This window comes from Myxine glutinosa, chromosome 1 (assembly GCF_964187855.1).
Source record: "Myxine glutinosa chromosome 1, kmMyxGlut1.1, whole genome shotgun sequence".
NCBI lineage: Eukaryota > Metazoa > Chordata > Myxini > Myxiniformes > Myxinidae > Myxine > Myxine glutinosa.
This window is the reverse complement of record NC_136261.1, coordinates 309,681,456-309,709,368: the sequence shown is the minus strand read 5'-3', so window position 1 is coordinate 309,709,368 and position 27,913 is coordinate 309,681,456. Positions and strand designations below refer to the sequence as shown.

The window sequence follows — 27,913 nt, the reverse complement described above, 5'->3', positions numbered from 1 at the left end:
CGGCTGTCATAACAAAGTGCGAAAAGCTGTCATAACAAATCTACGACCTGGCATGTAGTGAGCTGTCAGAACATTGAGCTGTCAGAACTCATCCCTAGCTCGTAAACATCGCAAAAAACAGGATCTCCGACGCTCCACCTCTCTGACCCAAAATGCACTATATGACACCAATTCCAAAGGTGAGCTGCCTCAGCGATACATCCCACACATACAATCCACAATATCTGCCATTGAATGAACTCTTCAATTCAAGTAAAACACACACTTCGACCCAAACTCTGAACCTCCAGTTCCACAAACTCCAAACCTCCGTCCGACTGCCGCTCGAAAGACAAAGCAGCCCATCCTGCAACCATCTCCAAGAAACCGTTTCATATCAACAGTAGGTCGACAAGGGCACTCCGAGTGCTTTCCTGACCCGATTTATATCAATTCGCTTCCCAAACAACTCCCAAACAGATGAAAATCCGGACTCAGTTCAGGACCTCGCCTGTTCTCTCGGATAGACGCTAAAATGGACATTCCCGGCCTGAATTTCCCCCATGTCGAGCAGACCACTTACAAAGCTTCACACCGAAACCCTCTGCTTTGCATATGTCATACAGACAGATACATTGGCCAGATACACACGTCAATTAACATCCCAATATACATTCATTCCTCATTCATATACTCATAGAAGTCTCCCAGACTTCGCGCGAAACTCAGATCGACTCAAATCATGCCTTTCTCCAGCCACTCCCAAACAATCTTTGCTCATTCATGTTACGTCTCTCATTCAAGGAAAAGGATTTTTGGGACGGGTTGGACGGGGGTGGGTTGAGGTGAAAAAAGGGAAGGCAGGGCGGGGTGTTGGGGTGTTGCCTAGAGCCCTGGGACTGAGCTCAGGTCTTGGGGGGGTGGGGGGTGTTGCCTAGAGCCCCGGGACTGAGCTCAGGTCTTGGGGGGTGGGGGGTGTTGCCTAGAGCCCCGGGACTGAGCTCAGGTCTTGGGGGGGTTGGGGGGTCTTGGTCTGGTATCTGGTCCAGCGGCATCACTCGCTGTTTTACTTGTTTAACTGCTTACTTACTTGTCCTCTGGCCAGGGATTATTTAAATCTTTAGTTAACACAGCCCAGTCCTTTAATGGTCTTACCGCAGCAAAATGATGCCTCTTAAACATGAAAGATGCCGGGGTTCCCTTAAGGGGTTCCCCTTCTTTCATTAGCTTGCTTCCCATCTTATTGCTCTGGGCTGATCCTTCCTGGAAAGTTCTCGGCCTGGCTCAACCTTTACGGCTGTCCGACCTCACTTTCCCCCTTCCCTTGTACCGAACGTTATCTTCACCGATATCCTGCGCAAATCCTTTTACTGGCCATGTTCCTATGGCCTTCTATGTTCCTATGGCCTTCTATCTAAGTTAGCCACAGCCCTTCGTTCCCTGGCATGCAATGGCATACCCCATCTTGTCTCTGGGCTGTTCCTTCCTGGAAAAATCTTGGCCACCTGGCTTCAGCCTATATGGCTGTCCGACCTCATTTTCCCCTCCTGGTGCTAACTGTAACTTTAAGCTTACTGTTAAGTCCTTTCTGGTATCCTTACTTGTTTATCCTGGCTTTAACAAAGCCACGTCATTCTGAGGCCTAAAATGAGCCTTTACTTACAATTTCTGTTCGAGTGCAGGCAGCGCGGAAGACAAGGAGACTGAACCCGCGCGAGGGAGGAAGGTACGAATTTGGAATAATAGCCCTCTGATATAAAACAACTCCCACCTTTAATCAAATCAACGTGCCGGCGCCGGCCTCAGGCAGGCTTCCTCCTGTCCCTCGGGCTCCGTTTCCCGTCGTCCGGTGCTGACCCCACTCCTGGTACCATCTGTGAAGAATCAGCTCTTCGTTTGGAAAAGAAGTCCACAAATAGCCTGAAAAATGACGCAGCTTTATTAAAAACCAACTTATACAGATCCGGAAGAAGCCAAGACATCTACAGCAAGAGCCAGTCTCATGCCAAGTCAAGCCTTCCTGGAAACACATTGATTCTCATTCACTTATATATGAATACGATTATCAGAAAATCTCCGAGAGAACAAAGCGACTGGCGAGAGTCCCTCCCACCGTTATCCGCTGTTCGGGGGAGTCAGCCCTTCCTTATCATTCGGACCAAATGTTTCTCTGGGCTCCGAGAAAACAGAAATGTAACTCACAAAGAGAAGAGTGTATGCTTGGCCAAACAAACCCATATATTTTATGGGTTTGTTTACATGAGTAATTCAAAGCATGTTTATACAGAGTCATGCGTCGCTGTGATTAATACAAAATATATATGGTAAAAACAATAGGTTTATGTCTGCAATCTAATCATTCTACTCGCGTTACACAAAATCACGCGCATGTGGGCGTGGTTTTACGACTAGCCTCGAAAAAGCACACGTATACAATTTGTCCAGCATGACCTCAGCGAGCCTTTCCTCATCCAAAACTAAAACGAAGCAAAAACCCTTTATTAACTTTATGAAAATAGCATTTTTAAACAACATTTAAATCATAACACATTAGCAACCAACGTCTATAACTGAACTTTAGGCAATAACAAATCTACTACTTGACATATATATATATATATTGTTGCGAATATGGAATTTGGCCTCCATATCCGCTTGTAAATATTCCCCTATTTTCTCCGATACTCCCCAACTCTCCCTTACCCCATTCCCTAGTCCCATTGTCTGTAAACAACACCCATTAGAGCCGATCTTCCCCTTCATCCCCCCATTAAATGTCGTGCCCAGGTCCCCCGCACCACACGTAGACAATTATAGGACATCTTGCTAGTTATTCTTAATCTATGTCAGTTAAGGACTTGTTTCCATTAATTATGACTCTTCGTGGCACCAGAATGTGATTATATGGCACCTGTTAGGAAGTTTAGGACCTCCCCATACCTCTCCGCATCTCTTCCCCATGAAGAAGCGCCAACTACAACAACAACAACAAAAGAGGGGGGCGGCGCGGTGACGGCATGGGGAGTGGGCGTCCTCCTTCCGGCTCAGTTAGCCGCCATTGACCACGCGCTCCACGGGGTTACCACGAAGGGGCTCCCTGTCGGCCCCTCGTCAAGGGCGGAGCCGGTAACCCCCGCACCCAATGAGAAGCCATGGGCCGATGCCATCTGGGGCGGCGCTAACGAGCCGAGGGCGTGTCACTCCCCGCCGGATATACGCGGCCCCGCGCCGGACGTGACGTCAGATGCGCCCCGAACCTTGGAAGGAAAAGACGCCACCCTCCCGAGCGCTGAGCGACCTCCCCAGCTTGAGACCAAAGTCGCGACCCACAAGCGCTGTGATACCTTCACGCATCTCTGGACACCACCGTACGTGATCCTGCCCTGAGCACAGGTGCACCTGGAGCGATCGCTACCCGCTTTCCTGGCCATCAAACCCCGTGTGAGTGAGCCTTGTCCCGCGTTTACCTGTCGTCTGTCCGGGGATAATATAAGTGTGTTTAAGTGCCCACCTTCCTATGTTTCCCTCTTGTCCCTGTAATCTAAACCTTCCGCAATTGTAATAACAACCTTTGAGAACCGTATCCCTGGTGTCGTATTGTGTGATTGTAATCCAGCCGGGTGTCTTCTTTTTCTTATTGAGCCAGCATAGCGCGATTAGTCAACCCCGGGTGCAATCGGGGTAACTTGTACGGATACGGCGGCCATCCCGCTCGGCCCACCATACCATCAAAGTCGTATCTGTAACAATTGGTGTCAGGAGTGGGATTCGAGGCCCGACCAAATTTTGAAAAAAAAAAAAAAACGAATAGAGGAAAAAAAAAAAAAATTTGGTCAAAATTTGGAGCGGCCGAAATTTGTTTTGTTTTACGAAACTCGAATTTTGCAAGTCGCGCTATGGCGGATCAAGACGGCTGGGGTCCGGTAGGGGAGAGTGAGGTAGGGTCGATCCAGGACCAAAATGAGGGACAGGAGGAGAGCGAAGCAGTGAGGGCGGCAGGTTCGCAAAATAGCGCCGTCACGCACGAAGAAGCGGGCGCGCAAAATGGCGCCTCGCTGAGCACCGCGCCAGCGACCGTGGCAGCGCCCCCGATGGATTGGAACTCGTTTTGTATACAAATGACGGCCCTTGTGGTCCAGTATAATGAAGAAAGGGAAAACAGAATGGGGAATCTGATGGATGCTCATTGTGAGCAAATGAAGGTAATGGGGAACCAACTGGGGGTAATGAGGGACGAAGCGAGGGCTCGGAGTGAGCGATTGGGGGTAATGGGAAGCCAGATGGGGGTAAGGAGGGACGAAGCGAGGGGTACTGGTGAGAAGGTAGACAAAAATTTTGAGGGGTTAGACAACGGGATAAAGGAGGTGAAAAATGGGTTAATGGGGGTAGAAAATAGAATGGCTGCCCAGGAGAATCAGATAGAGGGAGTGAAAAATGGGTTAGAGGGGTTAGAAAACAGTATGGAAGGCAAATTGAGGGACATGAGGGACCAAGCGGAAAGGGAAGTTAAACAAATGGAGCAGCAGATAGAGGGGGTCAGAATGGGGGTAGAAACCAAACTGGATGCTCACAGGGAGGAAATGGAGCAGATGAGGGTGGCATCTGGGCAGGAGATGCAAGTGATGGGAGAGGAGATCAGAAGAGGAGTGAGTGAGGAGGTCGGAGGAGTGCGCGAGGAGGTGAGGCACTGTAAGGAGCACATGGAGAAGGAGGTGAGAAAGGGGACTGTAAAGTTACAAGGGGGCATAGAGGACCTGACGCAGGAGGTGGAGCAGCTGACGGTGGGACAGACGGAGTTAGTGGAGCAGGTTCAAAGGAACACTGCGGTATTAGGAGGTTTAAAAGCGACACAAAACGACATAAAAAACGACTTGATAGCGACAAAGAGGGAATGTCAGATGGTACGTGAGGGACTGACAACGAGGTTGGACGAGGTGATAGAGGTAATGGAGACGAAGGACCGGCAGGTGAGGACGCACATGGAAACGGTCAAGGTAGCCTTGGAGGACGAGCTTGAGGAGACGTACCGGGGAATAAAAGAGGTGAAGCACAAATTAGAAGAAGTGGAAGAAGGGATGAGCGAAATTAAGAAGCGACGGAGAGGGGATAAGAAAGAAATAAAAGAGGAGATAAAAGAATTGGTCCAAAGTCTGTGTTTGGATCGTGATGACGTGCTCATTAACCGGATGAGGGATTCGCAGGTGATGGAGGAGAAGCGAAGAGGAAGAGGACCCGGTGTAAGTGGTGACCAATATGGTCGTGCGTATGATGCGCCAGGGGATTTAATAAGCTTGGGGGTCGAGATAGACCCGGGTGTTCGTGAGAGGCCGTTGGTGAAGTGTGCGACTGGTCTGGTGTGCGAAAGAGGAGGTGTGCAAGAAAGTCCGACTCTGGGGTGTGTGAGGAAAAAGTGCGTGCCAAGGAGTAGTGAGGGTGCTGGCGAGAATGAGTCGGTCGTAGCGCGTGTGCGAGGGGGCACATGGAAGCGCGGTGTGGTGAGTGTTGCAGAGGGTGTGACGGGAGAGTGTGCGCGAGGAAGGTGTGTGACGGACAGGTACATGGGGAAAGAGTGTGCTGTCAAGAGTAAGGGTGAGTGCGTTGTCAAGAGTGGTGGTGAGAGGATTGAGAGTGACAAGGAGAGTGAGTTAGTTGTGACAGGTGAGCGAGGATGTACACCTGGGATGGAAGGATGCACACCTGGAATGGTAGAGCGTGAGTGGGAATGCACGCTGGAGTTGGTGGTGAGGCACGTGATTGGGTGTGCGAATGAGGGCACACCTGTGATTGTCACAGAGGAGGTGACCGCGGAGGGGGCGCGAAGCGGTGTATTGGTGAGGTGTGCGAGCAACGAATGTGTGCCAAAGTGTTCGGTGGTCAGGTGTGTGACCAAGGCTGTGAGTGGAATGGGTGTACCTGGGTGTGTAAGGAAAGGTACGAGGAGCATGGGCACGGCTGGGTGTGTGAGCAAGGAACGGGCTGCGGGGTGTAAGCATGCAGGTGAAGCATCGACGTTAGACGGGGTAGAGTTTAGAACGACTTATAGCCGAATCGGGCCCTCGGTGCGTGCCGGGCCTCGCTTTGAACGGCCGCGTCCAGGCTCCACTAGGCGGAGCTGGCAGCCCGATAGAAAGGGTCGTCATGGCGACCACTTTTTGTTGAGGAATTCCGGCAGGTCGAGATCGGGACATTGGATGGCTCCGTGCCGAGAAGGTGCGTGGGATCTCGGGCCGGGTAAACCTCCTTCCCTGCACCGAAGGCAGGATGCAGCCAGCCACTGGCACAGAACAACCAGCATCCATTGCTTGGCTTTACGAAGCCGGGCTTTGGACAGGGATTGGCGCACCGAGAGGTATTAGTGAGTCGACTGGGTGATGAGGTTAGTGTTTTGGACCCAAAATTAGAGAAAAACAAAATTTGATGATTGGCAAAGGATTGGCAGTAGTGATTGGCAGATGATGGGCAGTGATTGGCCAAATTTTTGATTTGTTGAAATTTGATGTGCAAAATTGGTAGTGAGAGACCCCCGATGGGGTGGGATGGCATCCCTGCCACCTTTCCCATAGTGGGGCAAATGCGCAATAGTTTATGGGGTGGCTATGACAACCGAGCCAGGGAGGGCTTGGATAATGTAGGGATCTAGAAGAGATTGACATTAGGTGACGTTAAGATTAGTTAGTGACTGATACCTGTAGTGGGGACGCAGGTAGATTAGTATGGATGATAATGACGAGGGAGCGCAATAGTTTAAAGGGACGACTGGGAAGCGCAAGTTTCAGAAGGGAGTAGTTAGCTGAGATGATGCTGTGTGTGTGAGGATTGAACAGGTGTGATTGCACAGGTGTGCAACTGGACAGGTGTGTGGAGCAGTGTATGAGTAGTGAGTGTGTGGATCAGCGCGAATGCGCTTGGGGAGAGAAGGGTGCAGGCGGCACCAAGAATGAGAGCACAGGTGTGCAAGTACAGGTGTGTGGAGAGAGTTGGAGTAAGTGGTACGGAGTGGTGTGCATGGTGCGAAGGTGTGGATGGGGGAAGAGTGGACCCCTATCACGGATACCCGGGGCGGGTAGTGTAAGTGTTAGGTAGAGGGTGCAGGTAAATTGTGGTTGGATATTGGCATTTGTGGTGGGGTTGCAGAATGGTGTTGTGGATGGGTGCATTAGTGTTGTGGAAATGGCTGGGCGTGTAGCCTGTTAGTGTGTGTAGTTGGTTGGGCACTCCACCACTGTGAGGATGTCGGCCAGGTGAGGCCGCAGGTGGGCTCTGGGAGCCGGTAGAGTTGTGGATGGGGCCTGAGGATCCCGGGTGTGGATCGGGCAGCCCAGTGCCAGAGAGGGCACGGAGTGGGGAGAGAGCCAGAGGGCCTTCCCCTGGTAGTTAGGTTAGGGTAAGGAGCAGGTAAGCTCGGAGGCAACTGCAGTGGTGGAGGTGTGCAGGTGGGTAGACCCACTGGGAGAGGTACACGTCGCAGCCCAGAAATTGTACGAGGGCACCGGGAGATGAATCGGGGGAGTGAGACCCCAAATTGAAGAGCACCACAGTTTGGCCAATGGGAATTGGTTTTTAGAACCCATAGCGTAAGAGGGCCAATGGTTTGGCCGGAGAAAGACCCCGGGTAGTGTAAAGTTGTTAAAGTCATTTAGGAAATAGTTAGGATTGATGAACCTGTCGCACCATACGCAGCCACTTACCTGTGGTGATGATGATGACTCCACACCTGTGTTTTCTTTGTTTTGTGCAGGAAATGAGAATTGCTGTTGGATTTGTGAGACGCATCACGACGTGGATGAGACATTGGGGTGATTCCATCTCTCCCTCCCTAGGAGGGACTGATGATGAATTGGTGATGGCAAATTTTGATGTTGAGTTGAAAATGGCAAATTTTGATGAGAGTTGAAAATGGCAAATTTGATTGGTTAGGAGGGAGAGAAGACGAATTTGGTATATGGGAGGAACGGGGAAGACAGTAGGGATGTTTGTGGATTTGTAAAGTAGATGTTTATGGGTAGTGTTGTGTTTTGTTGATACAGTAAGGGGTAAGGGAGGGGCCATGTAGGTTACCTGGTGGGGGGGGCGTACGGTAGGAACGTACCTGTCTCACCTGGTTCCCATGTGCCCCCAGTGTGCATCACCTTGCATTGCGTGCACTTTTGCGCCTTTACCACCTTGCTCACTTGTCTTGTTTTTGTCTCCCACCTCCGAGGATCTGGCTTTGGGGTAGAGAGAGAGGAGAGAGAGGTGCTGGCGACGCAGTTGTGGGCCTGCACTTTCGCTGCTTGCTGCCGGGATCGATACACCATATGGACCGCAATGTTTGTGGCCACCCACGATGGACCGCAGTTCGTTTGCGGCCAAGCACCACCCGGGGATGGACCTATGGGTCAACGTGGCACCTATGCCATACAGGTGAACCACTTTTAAGTAACACCAAGTGCACCACAAGAAGAGCAAGAGACACCTGCAGGGTTAGGGGTTGTTGAAGTTATTTTTATACCAATGAACAATGGTGACTGCACCGGATGGTGCTGACTGTGTGGTGGGGTGGTGCTTTTGATGCTGGGAAAGGGTGCTCTGCACGTTATTAAAGGCCGTCGGCCACAGAGCACTCGTGGGTTGGTGTATCGATGTTGGCAAGCGCGCTCTCTCTATGCATAACATCTGCATGTGTTCCTCCAAAAACAGGTCCTGGATCGTAGTGTAAATAGCAGCGTAGTCTTGTAAATAATGCTCCCTACCGGCTGTATGTTTAGTTTGAGGATTCTTTCCGGATTCGGTTATCCTGTGGGTGTGTTTCTGAGAGGAGAAGGGTGCAACGTCGCAGGGGGACATATTTACTCATTTGTGAATATCTATAAAACTGTCGCACTCAGGGTAGAGTTAATAGTAGAGGGAACTACATTGCGTGCCACACTAAAGTAGGTAAAGATTTATCGGGTCGGGACGCCCCGAGGGTAGAGAAGGGTGCAATGTTGCGAATATGGAATTTGGCCTCCATATCCGCTTGTAAATATTCCCCTATTTTCTCCGATACTCCCCAACTCTCCCTTACCCCATTCCCTAGTCCCATTGTCTGTAAACAACACCCATTAGAGCCGATCTTCCCCTTCATCCCCCCATTAAATGTCGTGCCCAGGTCCCCCGCACCACACGTAGACAATTATAGGACATCTTGCTAGTTATTCTTAATCTATGTCAGTTAAGGACTTGTTTCCATTAATTATGACTCTTCGTGGCACCAGAATGTGATTATATGGCACCTGTTAGGAAGTTTAGGACCTCCCCATACCTCTCCGCATCTCTTCCCCATGAAGAAGCGCCAACTACAACAACAACAACAAAAGAGGGGGGCGGCGCGGTGACGGCATGGGGAGTGGGCGTCCTCCTTCCGGCTCAGTTAGCCGCCATTGACCACGCGCTCCACGGGGTTACCACGAAGGGGCTCCCTGTCGGCCCCTCGTCAAGGGCGGAGCCGGTAACCCCCGCACCCAATGAGAAGCCATGGGCCGATGCCATCTGGGGCGGCGCTAACGAGCCGAGGGCGTGTCACTCCCCGCCGGATATACGCGGCCCCGCGCCGGACGTGACGTCAGATGCGCCCCGAACCTTGGAAGGAAAAGACGCCACCCTCCCGAGCGCTGAGCGACCTCCCCAGCTTGAGACCAAAGTCGCGACCCACAAGCGCTGTGATACCTTCACGCATCTCTGGACACCACCGTACGTGATCCTGCCCTGAGCACAGGTGCACCTGGAGCGATCGCTACCCGCTTTCCTGGCCATCAAACCCCGTGTGAGTGAGCCTTGTCCCGCGTTTACCTGTCGTCTGTCCGGGGATAATATAAGTGTGTTTAAGTGCCCACCTTCCTATGTTTCCCTCTTGTCCCTGTAATCTAAACCTTCCGCAATTGTAATAACAACCTTTGAGAACCGTATCCCTGGTGTCGTATTGTGTGATTGTAATCCAGCCGGGTGTCTTCTTTTTCTTATTGAGCCAGCATAGCGCGATTAGTCAACCCCGGGTGCAATCGGGGTAACTTGTACGGATACGGCGGCCATCCCGCTCGGCCCACCATACCATCAAAGTCGTATCTGTAACAATATATATATATATATATATATATATATATATATATATATTGTTGTGGATATGAGGATTGTATTTTTTTTATTGTGTTGTATTGTAGTAAATTGTTGTGAATTATTGCTTAAGTCTGGACCCTCCTTACTCCAGTTATGTATAAAGGTCAAAGGGCGTCCCATAATTAGTCCATAAAGCATACACGTCAGCCAATCATAGATTTCCCCCTGGTTGATAGTTATATCTTTATTATGTGTATTAGGGTAAGGCCTTGTCTTCCATTAAGATAACACTCCATTGCACCAAGTGAAATAGAGTAGATTCCTTTCACATTCCCCTTTCATCATTGCCAAGCCTCGATTGCCAATTACATCCCCTCCAAAACCACCATTGAACATGTGCTCGGGTCGGGGAAGACGGGCGTGCCCGCCCGTCGTCATCAAGGGCGGAGCCAGAGGGTCGCGCGACCAACCAGGGCCGAGGTGAGCACACCGAGGGGCATGTCCTAAAGGCCGGCGGCTTGATCGCCGGAGGCGCTATAAAAGCGCGCGCGCAAGGTACTGCGAAAAGAGATCATCCAAAGAGATCATCCAGAGAGATCATCCAGAGAGAACATTAAAGAGATCATCCAAAGAGATCATCCAAAGAGATCATCCAGAGAGATCATCCAGAGAGAACATTAAAGAGATCATCCAGAGAGATCATCCAGAGAGAACATTAAAAAGATCCTCCAGGGAAGCACAATGCCTGCTATTCGTCGCCTTGCTCACCAAAGTTGGACCAAGCAAGAGAGTTGGGCAAGAAGCAAGCACGTTGTTCAGTTGTGTGGTTGAGTCAGACGAGTCCTGGCAAAGCGCGCGACGTCCACCGCAGCAGCAGCAGACACAGCAGCAGCAGCGGCGGCCACAGCAGCAACAACAGCAGCTTGGGGCCTTGACGGCAGTTTTGAGGAAACGGCACCGCCGATCGTGCTGCAGTACCCTTGGACCTTCCTCTCCCTCCAGCCATCCATCTCCCGCCAGTCCTATCATCATTCCCCGCGTGAGTCTGTCCTTGTTTGTTCTGTCCCTTGGTTAATTAAGACTGCATAGATAAGCTCGCGATTTTCACTGTGTCCTTCTGGTCCGTCCCTCTGTCTATTTTATTTTATTATCCTTCCTTCTCCTTGGTTACTTTTGAGCCTGTAAATAGTAAATAAATTATATTCGTATTCCCTATTATTTTTTCTTCTTCTTCTTCTTCACATCCGTGTCGCCTTTGTCTTTTCCCTATTGAATATCTGTGGCGTGATCCGGCCAACGTTCGGGAATCGGGTTATTCGGGGTAACTGTTAGGGCTGCGGTGCCTCCGCCTCGGCAAAAACCAACATCTTATCATCTTAATGTATATGAATGTACATTATATTATTTCATATAATATGACTATATATGCAGGGTGACAATGAATTAATGGACAAATTTGTTTTGTTGATTAATTGTTTTAGTTATATAGTATAACTTATGGGTGGATACCAGATATTTAAAAGAACATAAAAAGCAAAAATGACTTCTCAGGATGCCCAAATTGGACATACAGAGAGAGACTTCATGGGAGGGGTGGAAAAAATGATTTCCATTGAAGGAATGAATGGATGAACAAAGTGTTTGGGAGTGAAAAGGCTTTGGGAAATTAGTCTTGTAAAAAAGAAGAGATTCTGATGAAGAAGAAGAAAAATGCTGTGCCCCTTTCAACTGCTCCACATCCTCCCAGCTTTTCCCTTCTCCCCTCCCCCCCCCCCCCCATCCTGCATCCTCCCAGCATCCCCACCCTCCACCCCCCACCCCCGGCATCCTGTACCCTCCCAGCTCCCCTCCCCATTCTGCACCCTACCAGCTTCCCCTCCAATCATCAGTGAGATCATGGAATCCATCATCGCAGTTCATATGAAATCCTTCCTTTCCTCCAACAATCGCATCTCAGATCACCAATTTGGTTTCAGACCAGATCACTCTACGTTGGACTTGCTGCTTTGCTTCTACTCACCTAACGATGGATGGAGGCCCTCAATGTCAGACATGAGATCAGGGCCATCTCTCTGAACATATCTCGAGCTTTCAATACAGTCTGCCTTGCTCTGCAAACTCCCTGCCTATGGCATCCAAGGCTAACTCCACACACCGCTGATTGACTTCCTCTACTGTTGTCGGCAACGTGTGGCTCTTTTGTCGGCAAAGGAATCCTTTCACCTCCTGTCCCTGTCAAGACTGGAGTGTCCCAAAGCAGAGATTCAATTGTAAGAGTGGAGGGTGACACGATTTATCATCATACTAAAATACGCAATTTGGTGTCTGTCTGTTTGCCTGACAGCGATACATTCGGTTGTTACCTATCCAATTTCAATCAAACTTGACAGAAGGACTAAGGATCACACGATGGAGGTTGTCGAGACTTAATTTGCCCCCATCCACAACGAGCTTTTCCATCTTGCAAGAAATCCATGTTAAGGTGTATATTTGTCTTGAGATAGCTAATGCCATTTTTCCAAGGCCGCTTCTGATAATAAAAGTAATAACAACACCAATGATAATAGCACAATATTAATGTTATTAGAAACAATATTAATACAGAACTAATAATATCGCCCCTCCCCAAGGGGGTTTTCTTCCTTGAACAAACACGGTGTCAACGTTTATAAATAGCTTATTGTACACCGCTCCTTTCCTATGCCATCTCCAGGCATTGCAAATCGTCATTGCCGGGCACCAAAGGGGGCTCGGCAGTGACGCACGCTGAAAGAGAGTACTCAGTTTTCACTCTGGTTTCTTGTTTGTTGTACACCGCTCCTTTCCTATGCCACCTCCAGGCATTGCAAATCGTCATTGCCGGGCACCGAAGGGGGCTCGGCAGTGACGCACGCTGAAAGAGAGTACTCAGTTTTCACTCTGGTTTCTTGTTTGTTTTCTTGTTTTCTTGGTTGTCCGGACGATATCTCAGCCATCCTTTGAGCTAGGAAGCTGAAATTTCGGCACAGTAGTGAGCAAGTCCTTTGTCAAATACGGTATTTTTTGTTTTTTGAATAATCAATTAATTGAGGAGTTATTTAATTATTAGCGTTTAATTAAGTACTTATTTAATTAATTAAATTTCATTTATCTTCTGACCATTATTAACTCAGGCACCTTTTGAGTTAGGAAGCTGATATTTGGACATGCCAATGACCAGGTGATTTGGCTGCAAAGGATATTTTTGATTTATTAATTAATCAATTAATCGATTAATTATTTAATTATTCGATTAATGACAAAAAAATTTTTCTTTTTTAAGTTACAGATTCTGATGAAATAGTGGTAGTTTATGTGTTCTCTGACCAAATTGATTAATAATTTAATTTTTTTATGATTATTATTTATTTATTTTCATTATTAATCATTTATTTATTTTCTTTCTCATTTGGCCAATATCTCAGGCACCTTTTGAGCTGGGAAGCTAATATTTGGACATGAGTGACCAAGTGATGTGGCTATCAAGGATATTTTTGATTTATTGATTAATCATTTCATCTATTAAGTATTTATTGATTAATCGATTAATTATTTATTGAGTAATCAATTAATTATTTAATTTTTTATAAATGACTTATTTAATTAAATTTCTAAAAGATACATCTTCGGATGAAGCACTACTGGTTTAGTTATGCGATTAGCCAATTGATTATGAAAATATTTTGTGATAATCTTTTATTGATTTTAATTATACAATTAATCAATCAATTAGTGTACACCTCTCCCTCCCAATGCAGCCTCAATGAGCTGCACTGCGGTATTGCCGGGCGCCGGAGGCGCCCCGGCAATGCCGCGCTGCAGCATATTTAATTATTTGGCATGGGGCGGTGTACTTTGAATGTATGTGTACTTGTTGTACACCGCTCCTTTCCTATGCCATCTCCAGGCATTGCAAATCGTCATTGCCGGGCACCGAAGGGGGCTCGGCAGTGACGCACGCTGAAAGAGAGTACTCAGTTTTCACTCTGGTTTCTTGTTGTACACCGCACCTTTCCTATGCCATCTCCAGGCATTGCAAATCGTCATTGCTGGGCACCGAAGGGGGCTCGGCAGTGACGCACGCTGAAAGAGAGTACTCAGTTTTCACTCTGGTTGTTTTCTTGTTTTCTTTCTTTCTTGGTTGTCCGGACGATATCTCAGCCATCCTTTGAGCTAGGAAGCTGAAATTTCGGCACAGTAGTGAGCAAGTCCTTTGTCAAATACGGTATTTTTTGTTTTTTGAATAATCAATTAATTGAGGAGTTATTTAATTATTAGCGTTTAATTAAGTACTTATTTAATTAATTAAATTTCATTTATCTTCTGACCATTATTAACTCAGGCACCTTTTGAGTTAGGAAGCTGATATTTGGACATGCCAATGACCAGGTGATTTGGCTGCAAAGGATATTTTTGATTTATTAATTAATCAATTAATCGATTAATTATTTAATTATTCGATTAATGACAAAAAAAATTTTTTTTTTTAAGTTACAGATTCTGATGAAATAGTGGTAGTTTATGTGTTCTCTGACCAAATTGATTAATAATTTAATTTTTTTATGATTATTATTTATTTATTTTCATTATTAATCATTTATTTATTTTCTTTCTCATTTGGCCAATATCTCAGGCACCTTTTGAGCTGGGAAGCTAATATTTGGACATGAGTGACCAAGTGATGTGGCTATCAAGGATATTTTTGATTTATTGATTAATCATTTCATCTATTAATTATTTATTGATTAATCGATTAATTATTTATTGAGTAATCAATTAATTATTTAATTTTTTATAAATGACTTATTTAATTAAATTTCTAAAAGATACATCTTCGGATGAAGCACTAGTGCTTTAGGTATGCTATTAGCCAATTGATTATGAAAATATTTTATGATCATTTATATATTTAAATTTCACAATTAATCAATCAATTATTGTACTCCTCTCCCTCCCAATGCAGCCTTAATGAGCTGCACTGCGGTATTGCCGGGCGCCGGAGGCGCCCCGGCAATGCCGCGCTGCAGCATATTTAATTATTTGGCATGGGGCGGTGTACTTTGAATGTATTTGTACTTGTTTGTTTGTTTTCTTGCTTTCTTTCTTGGTTGTCCGGACGATATCTCAGCCATCCTTTGAGCTAGGAAGCTGAAATTTCGGCACAGTCGTGAGCAAGTCCTTTGTCAAATACGGTATTTTTTGTTTTTTGAATAATCAATTAATTGAGGAGTTATTTAATTATTAGCGTTTAATTAAGTACTTATTTAATTAATTAAATTTCATTTCTCTTCTGACCATTATTAACTCAGGCACCTTTTGAGTTAGGAAGCTGATATTTGGACATGCCAATGACCAGGTGATTTGGCTGCAAAGGATATTTTTGATTTATTAATTAATCAATTAATCGATTAATTATTTAATTATTCGATTAATGACCCAAAAAAATTTTTTTTTTAAGTTACAGATTCTGATGAAATAGTGGTAGTTTATGTGTTCTCTGACCAAATTGATTACCAATTTAATTTTTTTATGATTATTATTTATTTATTTTCATTATTAATCATTTATTTATTTTCTTTCTCATTTGGCCAATATCTCAGGCACCTTTTGAGCTGGGAAGCTAATATTTGGACATAAGTGACTAAGTGATGTGGCTATCAAGGATATTTTTGATTTATTGATTAATCATTTCATCTATTAATTATTTATTGATTAATCGATTAATTATTTATTGAGTAATCAATTAATTATTTAATTTTTTATAAATGACTTATTTAATTAAATTTCTAAAAGATACATCTTCGGATGAAGCACTAGTGGTTTAGTTATGCGATTAGCTAATTGATTATGAAAATATTTTGTGATAATCTTTTATTGATTTTAATTATACAATTAATCAATCAATTAGTGTACACCTCTCCCTCCCAATGCAGCCTTAATGAGCTGCACTGCGGTATTGCCGGGCGCCGGAGGCGCCCCGGCAATGCCGCGCTGCAGCATATTTAATTATTTGGCATGGGGCGGTGTACTTTGAATGTATGTGTACTTGTTGTACACCGCTCCTTTCCTATGCCATCTCCAGGCATTGCAAATCGTCATTGCCGGGCACCAAAGGGGGCTCGGCAGTGACGCACGCTGAAAGAGAGTACTCAGTTTTCACTCTGGTTTCTTGTTTGTTTGTTTGTTGTACACCGCTCCTTTCCTATGCCATCTCCAGGCATTGCAAATCGTCATTGCCGGGCACCAAAGGGGGCTCGGCAGTGACGCACGCTGAAAGAGAGTACTCAGTTTTCACTCTGGTTTCTTGTTTGTTTTCTTGTTTGTTTGTTTTCTTTCTTGGTTGTCCGGACGATATCTCAGCCATCCTTTGAGCTAGGAAGCTGAAATTTCGGCACAGTAGTGAGCAAGTCCTTTGTCAAATACGGTATTTTTTGTTTTTTGAATAATCAATTAATTGAGGAGTTATTTAATTATTAGCGTTTAATTAAGTACTTATTTAATTAATTAAATTTCATTTATCTTCTGACCATTATTAACTCAGGCACCTTTTGAGTTAGGAAGCTGATATTTGGACATGCCAATGACCAGGTGATTTGGCTGCAAAGGATATTTTTGATTTATTAATTAATCAATTAATCGATTAATTATTTAATTATTCGATTAATGACAAAAAAAATTTTTTTTTTTAAGTTACAGATTCTGATGAAATAGTGGTAGTTTATGTGTTCTCTGACCAAATTGATTAATAATTTAATTTTTTTATGATTATTATTTATTTATTTTCATTATTAATCATTTATTTATTTTCTTTCTCATTTGGCCAATATCTCAGGCACCTTTTGAGCTGGGAAGCTAATATTTGGACATGAGTGACCAAGTGATGTGGCTATCAAGGATATTTTTGATTTATTGATTAATCATTTCATCTATTAATTATTTATTGATTAATCGATTAATTATTTATTGAGTAATCAATTAATTATTTAATTTTTTATAAATGACTTATTTAATTAAATTTCTAAAAGATACATCTTCGGATGAAGCACTAGTGCTTTAGGTATGCTATTAGCCAATTGATTATGAAAATATTTTATGATCATTTATATATTTAAATTTCACAATTAATCAATCAATTATTGTACTCCTCTCCCTCCCAATGCAGCCTTAATGAGCTGCACTGCGGTATTGCCGGGCGCCGGAGGCGCCCCGGCAATGCCGCGCTGCAGCATATTTAATTATTTGGCATGGGGCGGTGTACTTTGAATGTATTTGTACTTGTTTGTTTGTTTGTTTGTTTTCTTGGTTGTCCGGGCGATATCTCAGCCATCCTTCAAGCTAAGAAGCTGAAATTTCGGCACAATAGTGAGCAAGTCCTTTGTCAAAAACGGTATTTTTTGTTTTTTGATTAATCAATTAATTGAGGAGTTATTTAATTATTAGCGTTTAATGAAGTACTTATTTAATTAATTAAATTTCCTTTCTCTTCTGACCATTAACTCAGGCACCTTTTGAGTTAGGAAGCTGATATTTGGACATGCCAATGACCAGGTGATTTGGCTGCAAATGCTATTTTTGATTTATTAATTAATCAATTAATCGATTAATTATTTAATTATTCGATTAATGACAAGAATTTTTTTTTTTTTTACGTTACAGATTCTGATGAAATAGTGGTAGTTTATGTGTTCTCTGACCAAATTGATTAATAATTTAATTTTTTTATGATTATTATTTATTTATTTTCATTATTAATCATTTATTTATTTTCTTTCTCATTTGGCCAATATCTCAGGCACCTTTTGAGCTGGGAAGCTAATATTTGGACATGAGTGACCAAGTGATGTGGCTATCAAGGATATTTTTGATTTATTGATTAATCATTTAATTGCTTAATTATTTATTGATTAATTGATTAATTATTTATTGATTAATCAATTAATTATTTAATTTTTTATTAATGACATTTAATAAAATTTCTAAAAGATAGGTCTTGGGATGAAGCACTACTGGTTTAGTTATGCTATTAGCCAATTGATTAAGAAAATATTTTGTGATAATCTTTTATTGATTTTAATTATACAATTAATCAATCAATTAGCGAACACCTCTTCCTCCCAATGCAGCCTCTATGAGGTGCACTGCGGTATTGCCGGGCGCCGGAGGCGCCCCGGCAATGCCGCGCTGTAGGATATTTCATTATTTGGCATGGGGGCGGTGTACTTTGAATGTATGTGTACTTGTTGTACACCGCTCCTTTCCTATGCCACCTCCAGGCATTGCAAATCGTCATTGCCGGGCACCGAAGGGGGCTCGGCAGTGACGCACGCTGAAAGAGAGTACTCAGTTTTCACTCTGGTTTCTTGTTGTACACCGCACCTTTCCTATGCCATCTCCAGGCATTGCAAATCGTCATTGCTGGGCACCGAAGGGGGCTCGGCAGTGACGCACGCTGAAAGAGAGTACTCAGTTTTCACTCTGGTTGTTTTCTTGTTTTCTTTCTTTCTTGGTTGTCCGGACGATATCTCAGCCATCCTTTGAGCTAGGAAGCTGAAATTTCGGCACAGTAGTGAGCAAGTCCTTTGTCAAATACGGTATTTTTTGTTTTTTGAATAATCAATTAATTGAGGAGTTATTTAATTATTAGCGTTTAATTAAGTACTTATTTAATTAATTAAATTTCATTTATCTTCTGACCATTATTAACTCAGGCACCTTTTGAGTTAGGAAGCTGATATTTGGACATGCCAATGACCAGGTGATTTGGCTGCAAAGGATATTTTTGATTTATTAATTAATCAATTAATCGATTAATTATTTAATTATTCGATTAATGACAAAAAAATTTTTTTTTTTTAAGTTACAGATTCTGATGAAATAGTGGTAGTTTATGTGTTCTCTGACCAAATTGATTAATAATTTAATTTTTTTATGATTATTGTACACCGCTCCTTTCCTATGCCATCTCCAGGCATTGCAAATCGTCATTGCCGGGCACCAAAGGGGGCTCGGCAGTGACGCACGCTGAAAGAGAGTACTCAGTTTTCACTCTGGTTTCTTGTTTGTTTGTTTTCTTGCTTTCTTTCTTGGTTGTCCGGACGATATCTCAGCCATCCTTTGAGCTAGGAAGCTGAAATTTCGGCACAGTCGTGAGCAAGTCCTTTGTCAAATACGGTATTTTTTGTTTTTTGAATAATCAATTAATTGAGGAGTTATTTAATTATTAGCGTTTAATTAAGTACTTATTTAATTAATTAAATTTCATTTCTCTTCTGACCATTATTAACTCAGGCACCTTTTGAGTTAGGAAGCTGATATTTGGACATGCCAATGACCAGGTGATTTGGCTGCAAAGGATATTTTTGATTTATTAATTAATCAATTAATCGATTAATTATTTAATTATTCGATTAATGACCCAAAAAAATTTTTTTTTTAAGTTACAGATTCTGATGAAATAGTGGTAGTTTATGTGTTCTCTGACCAAATTGATTACCAATTTAATTTTTTTATGATTATTATTTATTTATTTTCATTATTAATCATTTATTTATTTTCTTTCTCATTTGGCCAATATCTCAGGCACCTTTTGAGCTGGGAAGCTAATATTTGGACATAAGTGACTAAGTGATGTGGTTATTGTACACCGCTCCTTTCCTATGCCACCTCCAGGCATTGCAAATCGTCATTGCCGGGCACCGAAGGGGGCTCGGCAGTGACGCACGCTGAAAGAGAGTACTCAGTTTTCACTCTGGTTTCTTGTTGTACACCGCTCCTTTCCTATGCCACCTCCAGGCATTGCAAATCGTCATTGCCGGGCACCGAAGGGGGCTCGGCAGTGACGCACGCTGAAAGAGAGTACTCAGTTTTCACTCTGGTTTCTTGTTTGTTTTCTTGTTTGTTTTCTTTCTTGTTTTCTTGGTTGTCCGGGCGATATCTCAGCCATCCTTTGAGCTAGGAAGCTGAAATTTCGGCACAGTAGTGAGCAAGTCCTTTGTCAAATACGCTATTTTTTGTTTTTTGAATAATCAATTAATTGAGGAGTTATTTAATTATTAGCGTTTAATTAAGTACTTATTTAATTAATTAAATTTCATTTCTCTTCTGACCATTATTAACTCAGGCACCTTTTGAGTTAGGAAGCTGATATTTGGACATGCCAATGACCAGGTGATTTGGCTGCAAAGGATATTTTTGATTTATTAATTAATCAATTAATCGATTAATTATTTAATTATTCGATTAATGACAAAAAAAATTTTTTTTTTAAAGTTACAGATTCTGATGAAATAGTGGTAGTTTATGTGTTCTCTGACCAAATTGATTAATAATTTAATTTTTTTATGATTATTATTTATTTATTTTCATTATTAATCATTTATTTATTTTCTTTCTCATTTGGCCAATATCTCAGGCACCTTTTGAGCTGGGAAGCTAATATTTGGACATGAGTGACCAAGTGATGTGGCTATCAAGGATATTTTTGATTTATTGATTAATCATTTCATCTATTAATTATTTATTGATTAATCGATTAATTATTTATTGAGTAATCAATTAATTATTTAATTTTTTATAAATGACTTATTTAATTAAATTTCTAAAAGATACATCTTCGGATGAAGCACTAGTGGTTTAGTTATGCGATTAGCCAATTGATTATGAAAATATTTTGTGATAATCTTTTATTGATTTTAATTATACAATTAATCAATCAATTAGTGTACACCTCTCCCTCCCAATGCAGCCTCAATGAGCTGCACTGCGGTATTGCCGGGCGCCAGAGGCGCCCCGGCAATGCCGCGCCGCAGCATATTTAATTATTTGGCATGGGGCGGTGTACTTTGAATGTATGTGTACTTGTTATTTATTTATTTTCATTATTAATCATTTATTTATTTTCTTTCTCATTTGGCCAATATCTCAGGCACCTTTTGAGCTGGGAAGCTAATATTTGGACATGAGTGACCAAGTGATGTGGCTATCAAGGATATTTTTGATTTATTGATTAATCATTTCATCTATTAAGTATTTATTGATTAATCGATTAATTATTTATTGAGTAATCAATTAATTATTTAATTTTTTATAAATGACTTATTTAATTAAATTTCTAAAAGATACATCTTCGGATGAAGCACTACTGGTTTAGTTATGCGATTAGCCAATTGATTATGAAAATATTTTGTGATAATCTTTTATTGATTTTAATTATACAATTAATCAATCAATTAGTGTACACCTCTCCCTCCCAATGCAGCCTCAATGAGCTGCACTGCGGTATTGCCGGGCGCCGGAGGCGCCCCGGCAATGCCGCGCTGCAGCATATTTAATTATTTGGCATGGGGCGGTGTACTTTGAATGTATGTGTACTTGTTGTACACCGCTCCTTTCCTATGCCACCTCCAGGCATTGCAAATCGTCATTGCCGGGCACCGAAGGGGGCTCGGCAGTGACGCACGCTGAAAGAGAGTACTCAGTTTTCACTCTGGTTTCTTGTTTGTTTTCTTGGTTGTCCGGACGATATCTCAGCCATCCTTTGAGCTAGGAAGCTGAAATTTCGGCACAGTAGTGAGCAAGTCCTTTGTCAAATACGGTATTTTTTGTTTTTTGAATAATCAATTAATTGAGGAGTTATTTAATTATTAGCGTTTAATTAAGTACTTATTTAATTAATTAAATTTCATTTATCTTCTGACCATTATTAACTCAGGCACCTTTTGAGTTAGGAAGCTGATATTTGGACATGCCAATGACCAGGTGATTTGGCTGCAAAGGATATTTTTGATTTATTAATTAATCAATTAATCGATTAATTATTTAATTATTCGATTAATGACAAAAAAATTTTTTTTTTTTAAGTTACAGATTCTGATGAAATAGTGGTAGTTTATGTGTTCTCTGACCAAATTGATTAATAATTTAATTTTTTTATGATTATTATTTATTTATTTTCATTATTAATCATTTATTTATTTTCTTTCTCATTTGGCCAATATCTCAGGCACCTTTTGAGCTGGGAAGCTAATATTTGGACATGAGTGACCAAGTGATGTGGCTATCAAGGATATTTTTGATTTATTGATTAATCATTTCATCTATTAAGTATTTATTGATTAATCGATTAATTATTTATTGAGTAATCAATTAATTATTTAATTTTTTATAAATGACTTATTTAATTAAATTTCTAAAAGATACATCTTCGGATGAAGCACTACTGGTTTAGTTATGCGATTAGCCAATTGATTATGAAAATATTTTGTGATAATCTTTTATTGATTTTAATTATACAATTAATCAATCAATTAGTGTACACCTCTCCCTCCCAATGCAGCCTCAATGAGCTGCACTGCGGTATTGCCGGGCGCCGGAGGCGCCCCGGCAATGCCGCGCTGCAGCATATTTAATTATTTGGCATGGGGCGGTGTACTTTGAATGTATGTGTACTTGTTTGTTTTCTTGTTTGTTTTCTTGGTTGTCCGGACGATATCTCAGCCATCCTTTGAGCTAGGAAGCTGAAATTTCGGCACAGTAGTGAGCAAGTCCTTTGTCAAATACGGTATTTTTTGTTTTTTGAATAATCAATTAATTGAGGAGTTATTTAATTATTAGCGTTTAATTAAGTACTTATTTAATTAATTAAATTTCATTTATCTTCTGACCATTATTAACTCAGGCACCTTTTGAGTTAGGAAGCTGATATTTGGACATGCCAATGACCAGGTGATTTGGCTGCAAAGGATATTTTTGATTTATTAATTAATCAATTAATCGATTAATTATTTAATTATTCGATTAATGACAAAAAAATTTTTTTTTTTTAAGTTACAGATTCTGATGAAATAGTGGTAGTTTATGTGTTCTCTGACCAAATTGATTAATAATTTAATTTTTTTATGATTATTATTTATTTATTTTCATTATTAATCATTTATTTATTTTCTTTCTCATTTGGCCAATATCTCAGGCACCTTTTGAGCTGGGAAGCTAATATTTGGACATGAGTGACCAAGTGATGTGGCTATCAAGGATATTTTTGATTTATTGATTAATCATTTCATCTATTAAGTATTTATTGATTAATCGATTAATTATTTATTGAGTAATCAATTAATTATTTAATTTTTTATAAATGACTTATTTAATTAAATTTCTAAAAGATACATCTTCGGATGAAGCACTACTGGTTTAGTTATGCGATTAGCCAATTGATTATGAAAATATTTTGTGATAATCTTTTATTGATTTTAATTATACAATTAATCAATCAATTAGTGTACACCTCTCCCTCCCAATGCAGCCTCAATGAGCTGCACTGCGGTATTGCCGGGCGCCGGAGGCGCCCCGGCAATGCCGCGCTGCAGCATATTTAATTATTTGGCATGGGGCGGTGTACTTTGAATGTATGTGTACTTGTTTTCTTTCTTGTTTGTTTGTTTTCTTTCTTGGTTGTCCGGGCGATATCTCAGCCATCCTTTGAGCTAGGAAGCTGAAATTTCAGCACAATAGTGAGCAAGTCCTTTGTCAAAAACGGTATTTTTTTTTTTTGATTAATCAATAAATTGAGGAGTTATTTAATTATTAGCGATTAATTAAGTACTTATTTAATTAATCAAATTTCCTTTCTCTTCTGACCATTAACTCAGGCACCTTTTGAGTTAGGAAGCTGATATTTGGACATGCCAATGACCAGGTGATTAGACTGCAAAGGATATTTTTGATTTATTAATTAATCAATTAATCGATAAATTATTTAATTATTCGATTAATGACAAAAAATTTTTTTTTTTTAAAGTTACAGATTCTGATGAAATAGTGGTAGTTTATGTGTTCTCTGACCAAATTGATTAATAATTTAATTTTTTTATGATTATTATTTATTTATTTTCATTATTAATCATTTATTTATTTTCTTTCTCATTTGGCCAATATCTCAGGCACCTTTTGAGCTGGGAAGCTAATATTTGGACATGAGTGACCAAGTGATGTGGCTATCAAGGATATTTTTGATTTATTGATTAATCATTTCATCTATTAATTATTTATTGATTAATCGATTAATTATTTATTGAGTAATCAATTAATTATTTAATTATTTATAAGTGACTTATTTAATTAAATTTCTAAAAGATACATCTTCGGATGAAGCACCAGTGGTTTAGTTATGCGATTAGCCAATTGATTATGAAAATATTTTGTGATAATCTTTTATTGATTTTAATTATACAATTAATCAATCAATTAGTGTACACCTCTCCCTCCCAATGCAGCCTCAATGAGCTGCACTGCGGTATTGCCGGGCGCCAGAGGCGCCCCGGCAATGCCGCGCTGCAGCATATTTAATTATTTGGCATGGGGCGGTGTACTTTGAATGTATGTGTACTTGTTTGTTTTCTTTCTTGGTTGTCCGGACGATATCTCAGCCATCCTTTGAGCTAGGAAGCTGAAATTTCGGCACAGTCGTGAGCAAGTCCTTTGTCAAATACGGTATTTTTTGTTTTTTGAATAATCAATTAATTGAGGAGTTATTTAATTATTAGCGTTTAATTAAGTACTTATTTAATTAATTAAATTTCATTTCTCTTCTGACCATTATTAACTCAGGCACCTTTTGAGTTAGGAAGCTGATATTTGGACATGCCAATGACCAGGTGATTTGGCTGCAAAGGATATTTTTGATTTATTAATTAATCAATTAATCGATTAATTATTTAATTATTCGATTAATGACCCAAAAAAATTTTTTTTTTAAGTTACAGATTCTGATGAAATAGTGGTAGTTTATGTGTTCTCTGACCAAATTGATTACCAATTTAATTTTTTTATGATTATTATTTATTTATTTTCATTATTAATCATTTATTTATTTTCTTTCTCATTTGGCCAATATCTCAGGCACCTTTTGAGCTGGGAAGCTAATATTTGGACATAAGTGACCAAGTGATGTGGCTATCAAGGATATTTTTGATTTATTGATTAATCATTTCATCTATTAATTATTTATTGATTAATCGATTAATTATTTATTGAGTAATCAATTAATTATTTAATTTTTTATAAATGACTTATTTAATTAAATTTCTAAAAGATACATCTTCGGATGAAGCACTAGTGGTTTAGTTATGCGATTAGCCAATTGATTATGAAAATATTTTGTGATAATCTTTTATTGATTTTAATTATACAATTAATCAATCAATTAGTGTACACCTCTCCCTCCCAATGCAGCCTCAATGAGCTGCACTGCGGTATTGCCGGGCGCCGGAGGCGCCCCGGCAATGCCGCGCTGCAGCATATTTAATTATTTGGCATGGGGCGGTGTACTTTGAATGTATGTGCACTTGTCATTGAGTTTTGTTTGGCACCCCAAAAGTATTATAAACCACAAACACGAATGATTACCTTTTGAAGGTTACTACTGCTGTTTAACACTAAACTGAAAGGGAGGAAACCCGGGGTTGTGTTCAGTTACCAAGCAGCGAGCTAGTATAATAAAAACGAAAAACATGGTTCGTGTCCGTTTGTCATCAACCATGATATGTAGAATATGGCACCACCCGATGGCGGTAGGAGAGGATCAGTATGGAGATGACTTGCAATTTTGCACTGTACACATGGCATAGTGCAATTAATGCTTTACTGACCCCCACCAGAGGGAGGGGGTATTACTCTCCCATAGGTAGCAGGTGTTCCATACAAGTATCATCTTGGGATTCCCTGCCCCTTTCATTTCCTGGGATTCATTCATTTTCCTGTAAAGGTTTGAATCGATCAAAAAAGTTTTTTCATTTTCATGGTTTATAATGCTAAATATTACACCAAACAAACATCCATCAGGTTTTATTTACAGCATATACTTTATTCAGCAAATAATCTCAGATACTCCATCCACCCAAAGGGTGGATAAACTGCTATGAATCAATAATTCAATGAAAGAGCCAGGGGAGCAAAAAGAGTGCGTACTAGAGATACAGATGGCTCACACCTACCTTAAAACTACCCCTTAATCACACCAGATTTGCACAAGGAACATGAGACAAAACGGAGATGGCGAGAAAGAATGAAAATGGCTGATGGCTGAGGATGGCCTTCCTTCTCTGGCGGCACCAGAGGATGTGTGGCTTGGGGTGAGTCAGTGATAGACAAGCTCGTGAACGGCTGGCATTCCGATAGCGCCACTCAAACTTAAGCTCATTCTGCCCAGCTCCCAGACTCCTACACTTGACTGATGCAGCATGACCTTCCACACCAACTCCTCTCACCATTCCACTGGGTGCTGTTTCCTTGGCTCAACTGACCTGACTCTACTCCTCATCTGTTGGCAATAGCTCACCTACTCTTCATGAAGGACACTCGGATTTTTAATACCCACCAACAACCAGGACTGTCAGACAGGACTTCCAGTTCAACATCCACCGGAGGAGTGGCACACCCACTGATGTATTGCCCTGCCTGCGAAACACCAGGGTGACAAATATGTAGTTGGGCCAATATTCAAACCCAAGCGAGATCACTCAGAGGTGAGTCCACACATTCAGAAACCCTGCCAGCCTCTCTAATCAAAAGTAAATTGTCCTTGTGATTATAGGATCTCTGTTTACCTTATTATCCCATTCACAAGCAAATTGAATATCTAGCTTTCAAAATCTCTGCTAGCTTGACAATTTGCAAATTTATTATCCCAATCAAGATTCAAACTGAACAAAAACCTTGATAGATGTCTAATACAAACTGGTGGCATATACCTCTCTGTGCCTACACTTTGCTTGTCTTGGTCTATGACCTTGATGCCATCGCAGGTGGAAAATGCCATAAGGCAGGGAAATGTTCGCTGCTTCTTCATCCTCTTCTATCTCCTTCGTATACAGCTTGTGGAGGTCGTTTATTATCATTTGCTTGCTTTAAGCGCAGCTGTTGATGCAGTCCTCCTGTAGGTTAAAAGCAGGAAACACCAGCATTACAGTTTATGGTTGTGCCAAGAAGCAAATCCAGGCTAGACAATTCAGAGCAGAGTACATAACTAAATACTATGTCCTGCCAACTGTTCCCATTGACAAGAGAGTTGTCCATTGTTGAGCTTCATCTGGAGAGGCAATTGCACTTGCTGTTGTTTGAGCAATCAAGAGAATATTGGCTGTCTAGTGCCCATGGAACAATTTGATTGGAATACTGATGTAATACTGCTATAACGTTCATTTGGACATAAACAAGTAATTTGCATATGCAACATAAAAGGAAATATTGATTGACTTCTGTTTGGGCTGACCAAGAACCATATATGGGAAGTAGATGTTACAAATGATGTGAAAATGTTAAATTGGATACCCTATCAGCTCATAACTTCATCTCATTATCAGTTCAAACAACCTATCTCTGTTTATTTCTCATATCTCCTAGGTCTCCCACTTCTCCATTCCCCATCTTTCAGATGTTCCCTTTCTCAGTTGTAAGTTGTCATGTATTTCCTAACCCTTGATTTGGGGGAAATGTTCAGCTCGCCCAGTAATTTGCAGTCATCACAATGTAATTACACGACCGGTCAAAAATTTTAGAACACCTCGATTTTTCCAGTTTTTATTGAAATGTACGCAGTTTAATGTCTCAATGTACTCTGAAATTAAGCACAGAACAAATAAACAATTGGAGATAAAAAAATAAATCTTAGAATCATTTTGTTTAACAAAATTTAATTTAAATTTTTGACTCAGCAAAGTAGCCACCTTTTGCAGATTTAACCGCCAAACACACTCGTGGCATTCTTTCTACAATGGAAATCAAATATTGTTCGGGAAGTTCTTCCCAACACTGTTGCAGAAGTTCCCACAAATGTGTTGCACTTGTA

At 41.3% G+C, this 27,913-nt stretch overlaps 1 protein-coding gene across 1 annotated transcript in view; it reads left to right on the top strand.

Moving 5' to 3' along the window:
* The window catches only part of LOC144892336 (uncharacterized), a 71,241-nt gene extending 44,236 nt beyond the window's left edge, over nucleotides 1-27,005 (top strand). The window contains exons 5-6 of the mRNA XM_078778368.1: nucleotides 26,538-26,591; nucleotides 26,871-27,005. Of these exons, the coding sequence (XP_078634494.1) occupies nucleotides 26,538-26,591; nucleotides 26,871-27,005 (189 nt within the window). The remainder of the gene's footprint in view (nucleotides 1-26,537; nucleotides 26,592-26,870) is intronic.
* The last annotated feature ends 908 nt before the right edge of the window (nucleotides 27,006-27,913 follow it).